General features: G+C 35.9%; 1 protein-coding gene across 1 annotated transcript in view; it reads left to right on the forward strand.

Annotated features, from left to right (window-relative positions):
• Positions 1–6,398, forward strand: part of LOC107700901 (relaxin receptor 1-like) — a 36,197-nt gene that overhangs the window by 24,228 nt on the left and 5,571 nt on the right. Inside the window, exons 12-15 of the mRNA XM_016502740.1 lie at positions 373–444; positions 690–761; positions 2,363–2,434; positions 4,907–5,136. Of these exons, the coding sequence (XP_016358226.1) occupies positions 373–444; positions 690–761; positions 2,363–2,434; positions 4,907–5,136 (446 nt within the window). The remainder of the gene's footprint in view (positions 1–372; positions 445–689; positions 762–2,362; positions 2,435–4,906; positions 5,137–6,398) is intronic.

Consider the following 6,398-nt stretch of genomic DNA (forward strand, 5'->3'; position numbering starts at 1 on the left):
GGAAACAAGCCAAAACAAAAAGGAAACAAGCCGCAACACAACGAAATTAGCACAACACAACGAAAACAAGTCACAACACAATGGAAACAAGTCGCAACACAATGGAAACAAGTCACACAATGGAAACAAGTCACAACACAACGGAAACAAGCGACAACACAACGAAATTAGTACAAAACAACGGAAACAAGCCGCAATACAACAAAATTAGCACAACACAACAAAATTAGTCCTATGTGTTGTGTTGTGCTCTACTGGGCCACCATAGATCTATCCTCTTTAACAAATCTTCAATTTGAAGATATTCTTTTTAGTTTAAGAATGATTAAGTTGAAAAATGAGCCGCTGAACTTGCTTTGACTTGATTTACAGAGACGTGTCTATGAACCAGATCAAAGACCTGCCTCCATCTCTGTTCCAGAACCTCCAGAACCTCAAACAGCTGTGAGAGCCACATTCTGCACTTTTTTTTATTTCTGTTGCAAATGGTGTTGTTTATAAGTTCCTGTTCCAAGCTTAAATGTTAAACCATATTTTTATAGAGATTTCTCAGTGGCACAATAAATGATTCATTGATTGGTTGAAAGCCTCGTCAGACGAAGTGACAGGCTTTATGAATCACAGAAGCAAAGAGTGGAATTCATCGATAACTATTTTACTATTTGTGTGTCTCTGTGTGTTTGTTTCAGAAATATTTCCAACAATCCCCTGACACACATATACGACAATCAATTTGACAGTCTGGTGAATCTGCAGTCACTGTGAGTAAACACAACATCATTTAAGTTATTATACTGATGATGTGTAGTAGGGGAGATCTTGTATTTATTTATGTGTGTGCACAATGTACGTAGAAATCCACATCATATTTACATGCTCTTCACGTTCGATACATGACAACTGGTCTCAGCATGTGATCAAGCACAGACTGTTAATCAGAGAATAATTAAATATCTAAAGTCACAGTAAATGAGCTCTTTATACAGGCTCTGATTAGGCAGTCAATTATGGTTACAAACACATATTATTTTAATCTTAAATGATGGGTTTCATTTTAAGGGTAGGGTTTCGAAGAATGGGTACAAGTTAGGTTACTTTGTGCCTGTTTTAATAAAGAACTTGCAGGTTTAACAAGCCTTCAGGTGCTGTCAATGATCCTTGCATTTTCCACACAGTGTCTTGGAGTGAAGTAGCTCAGTGTTGTCTTCACACTTCTACTGTTTGAGCTCTGTAGACCTGCACCACGTGATTTACAGAAGTAGGACATATTCCTGGATCGACATCATATGTTGTTTCTGGAAATTCTTTTCTTTCAGCCAATTATAGCCCCAGGCATGTTTAGTGCTTAGAGGACAAGGAGACACTTAAAATCCTTAGGTGAAAAAAAAAATAAAACCAAATTAAACAATGTTGACATAAAGTAAAATTAGAGCTGTAATATAAAATGAAACTTTGGAAGAGTCACATATCAGATTATGAGGATCTCAGCAGGAAAATCTGAGTAGCAGGACATTAAACAAAAGCAAAACAAAAGCAAGTCTCATTACTTTCTAGGCGCAACAACCAAGAGTGAGTTCAGCCAACCCCAGTGAGTTCTGCTGACCATGGTCAGAAATTAGCAAGGCTTTATCAGAAAAAGCAATAGAAAAAATTCCCCTGAATTCCTCATTTTTTTTAGTCTTTCATGTTTGTATTCTATACTGATATTACACTATATTTAATTATATTGTAGTTCAGGACTGTCAAGTTTAGTATGTGTTTTAAGTATTTGATGTAAGTGAATGGCATGCTCTGTGTTTTAATATGCTTTAAAAAAAAAATACCATTATAGAGGTAAAACTGCACCAGAAAATCAGTTTTAGGGTAAATATTGCCCCTGGTCGAAAAAAAAAAAAACAATAGAAAAATTATTTCTGGTTGATTGTGTGTTATTAACAACCAGAGAGAGAATTGGACAGAGGAAATAAATAAATAACATATAAAAGCTAATTATCTTGAGTTTAGGCAAATCGCAGTGAATGTTGTTTTGCAGTCCACATATGTAGATGAGCCTTTTTGTTTGTTCCTGTATCTGCATTCATTGATAAACAATAGAAAAATTATTTCTGGTTGATTGTGTGTTATTAACAACCAGAGAGAGAATTGGACAGAGGAAATTTTTGCAGTCCACATATGTAGATGAGCCTTTTTGTTTGTTCCTGTATCTGCATTCATTGATATTTTTCTGGGAATTATGCCAGTAATTATTCAGCTGGCTTTTCTGGCCTACCATTCTGTTTTATTGGCTTTGAAAATGTACTTTTATTCTGGATAAAAAACACCCGATGAAGGTAAAATGTGCATCTGTCTATTCTGTGTGCAGGAGTATGGAAGAGGTAGAGATTCCCAACATCAGCATCAGGATGTTCCGACCCCTAACTAACCTCACTCACATGTAAGCATACTAAAATTTACAATGACATATATATTTTAAAATATATAATATATCCATTTATAATTTTATCTTTTGTACTTTCTTTGCTGTCTGTTCCATATTTTTATTTTTATATATGTTGATGCGCTTGTGTGCCCTCTATGGAGAGTTATCAGTATGTTCCAGACTTTCACATTTGCGCTCGAATTCCTCGTACTTCATAGTCTCTCATGAGTCAAGACAAACACAACAAAAATCTCCATTAAGCCAGTAAGTCACACAGCATGCCCTCTGAGCGAGATACAGAGAGAGGTCATTACTGTTGAATGTGCGCTGGATGGTAGCTGTCCGTCGCAGGGTGAATGATTACTGCATTTGAAAAGTCAAACCCGCTGGTAAATACAGCTCAACTTTTTTGCCACAGGTGACAAGATTGCCATGCTTCCCTCAGCTTGAGAATTATCTTTAACTTTTCTTCAAGGGGTCATATGATGCGATTTCAAGTTTTCCTTTCTCTTTGAAGTGTTACAAGCTCTTGGTGCATAAAGAAGATCTGTAAAGTTGCAAAGACTAAAGTCTCAAATCCAAAGAGATATTCTTTATACAAGTTAAAAGAGTCAACCACACCCTCCTAAAACGGCTCGTTCTATCACGCCCCCACATGTCTACGTCACGATGTGGGAAGATTTGCATAACGCCGCCCAAATGTTTGCGCAAAGAAAGAAGGCGTAACTTTTATTCTCGCTGTTGCCTGCCGCTGCCATGTTGTGGAGTCACTGTGTGTTTCGTTGTGAAAGCGAAACTATGTTTGGTCTTCCAAAAGAGGACACGACTAGGAATCAGTGGTTAAGTTGTATTTACAACACTGTTCCAGAACACTTCAACCCAAATATTCAGATGTGTGCAGCACATTTTATGGAGGAGGGAGATGGCATCACAGTATGGTAGGGGCGTAACATTTCCGTCACACGCTTGAGGCATTCGGACAATCACAACGCACTGGATAGCTGACCAATCAGACCACACCTCGCTTTTTCAAACCGATGAGCTTTGTAAAAATCGACGCGTTTCAGAAAGGCGGGGCATAGAGGAGAAACAATAATGTACATTATATGGAAAATAATGTGTTTTTTGAACCTTAAACCGTATAAACACATTGCATTACACCAAATACACAAAATAATGTTCTTTTTAGCAGCATCATATGACCCCTTTCAATCAAATGTAATATCTCCAGAAGAGATGTGTTCCCCTCTGGGGAAATGAAAATGAAATAAAAAAGTAGTAGAGTGTAGGCCCTCAGAGAGATTTTTAAATGGAATGCCATCATTTCTTTATGAGGAATCAGTCCCCTCCACACCAGCACTTAACAAAAGAGCCGCCGCGTGCCGAGGAGAGATGCTGCACTGAAGTGTTTAGAGCTCTGAAGCTCACGCTGAACCTGTCTGCACTTTGATGTGGAGATGAGGTTTTCGGGATTGTTATTTTGCAGATATCAGCTGCACTAGAAATTCACTTTTGATCTGAGACAGGCCCACTCTAGCAGACTGTGACAGTAATAGAAGGTTAGCTCTGCATTTTACAAACCCGTTGATGAGTTTGATGAGGGGTAAATGTGAACAGAACTGTTTGGGTGTGCTGTAGTGACACATTTGTTTTAAGAACAGACAGAGGAACAGATACTCTGCTTGGGCTGAAGTGTTCGATTGTGCAGCAGGGTAAAGTGTTCATTCAGGTATAAGGATTAGGTAAAGGTTTTTATTTAAACGTGTTGAAGCATGGTATATTTTTTCTTAACGGATTCATTTTATCTTAACAGATTTATTTAATCTGTGGAGCACACACACACACAAAATGAATTTGTAGGTGTATAATGATTATTTTCCATATACTTAAAGTGAATAATAATAAAAGTGGTTTCATATGACTTGTGTGATATATTCCAAGTTCTCTGAATCCAAATGAAAGCTTTGTGTAACACTGAAATTTCAGCCATAAAAAGAGTCAAACAAAAGATCAGTGTTCACTGTTTAACAAACAAGTTTTTTTAATTGGGTGTTTCCAAAGAAATATTTGTTCAGTTGTTTATGAATCAGACTAATCTGTTTTTTGAATATTGTCTCAATGTTCACTGGTTAACAGCTCAGTGAGTGGATGGTTTTCAAATGAGTCCTATTTCAAATTTCCATTTTGCAAAACTTTAGAAGTTGCATTGACTATTTTTTATCATACTTTTATGACACGTTTGTCATGACACAACCCCAGTCCTCAGTCAACTTATTATACTGAAAAAAAAAGAGTAGTCAGGATACCTTTATGGTTCCACAGAAGTCATACAGGTTTGGAAAGACACGAGACATGAGTAAATGATGAGCATTTTCATTTTTTAGTGAAAAATCCCATTAACCATTTTTCAACCACACATATGCAATTATGTGTAAAATAACTTTGCTTTTTCTCTTTTTCTGTCATTTATGTATTGGACCATTTCAGTTATTTTAGGCGTTTTGAATTCTGTGGATATTCTCCCAACGTGCGGAGCTGCAAACCAAACACAGATGGAATCTCATCCTTCGAGAATCTGCTGGCAAACATCATTCTGCGCGTGTTTGTCTGGGTCGTCGCCTTCATCATTTGCTTCGGAAACATCTTCGTCATTTGTCTGCGTTCCTGTTTTGCTTCTGAGAATCAACATCACACAATGGCCATCAAATCCCTTTGCTGTGAGTCCATTATGCATCAAACATGAGCGTGACACAACCAATATGCAGCTCCTACTCAACCCCAGTGAAGCTCAAATGATCAATCAGTCAAAATTCATTTCATGCATTAAAAAGTGAGACAAAAACCTGCAAACTCAAAGTAGTTGTCTCACTACATCAGATAAGAGTGACATTTCTACACCTCCTCAATACTTATTACACCTAAAGTCAAAATAAAACAGCATTCACAGTCTATTTAGCATTACAATTTCAATAACTGTTTTGTATATTTATATATTTTTAAATGTAATTTATTCCTAAAGCTGCCATTACTCCAGTCTTCAGTGTCAATGATGCTTCAGAAATTATTCTAATATACTGATTTGCTGTTTAAGAAACAAACATTTATTTACATGATTAAATAATTTTATTAATGTTGAAAACAGTTTTTTGATAAATAGAAAACTCAAAAGAAAGCTCATTATTTAAATTAAAATTGTAACAATATAAAAGTCTTTATTGTCCCTTCAAAAATTGAATGCATCCTTTCTGTGTAATGGTGGTGGCCCACAAAATAATGTAAAAAATAGAATTACATGAATTAATTAATTTGGGCAGGAGACAGGATTAAGCCTGACGAACAGAAATAAAGTAAATTCTCTCAATAGCGCAAAGGAAAAACCTTCAGTTACAAAAATAATGATGATAATAATAACAGTTGTTTTTTCCCCACAACAGCTCTTTGATTGAATATAAAGGTTTTCTTCTAATTAAGAGTCACAAAAGAGTTCAGTTTCAATATTATATTCACAAAAATAGTCGGGAAGAAAAGTTAACAAAAGTGGCTAAAGAATTAATTTCTTTCAAAAAAGATTAAAAAAAAACAACATCTTATAGAATATATATGTTTTTAGCATAACACTGATGAATAATCAGGTCAGATATGTGTATTACTATTAGAGGTACATATTTGATTTCGTGTTGACATATAATCATCTACTTATGGAAAGTGAATCAAAGTTTGTAATGAAAAAGTCATTTGTTTGTTTTTTGAAATGGCAGCGTGTCAATGCAGGGTCTAATTTTGGAAGTTCACAGGCGTCAGACAAACAGGCTTAAAGGGTCGTAGTTCCCTCTAATTGCAGCATTTACAAACACACACACATGTGCCATGATACACACTCAGCTAATTATACACATCAGCACATTGCTCTGAAACTCACTAAATTATACATCTATGCAGTATCACAAGCTTTTAATAAACATCAAAACACACACTCTTT

Source organism: Sinocyclocheilus anshuiensis, unplaced genomic scaffold (genome assembly GCF_001515605.1).
Source record: "Sinocyclocheilus anshuiensis isolate Anshui unplaced genomic scaffold, SAMN03320099.WGS_v1.1 scaffold438, whole genome shotgun sequence".
In the NCBI taxonomy this organism is placed as follows: domain Eukaryota; kingdom Metazoa; phylum Chordata; class Actinopteri; order Cypriniformes; family Cyprinidae; genus Sinocyclocheilus; species Sinocyclocheilus anshuiensis.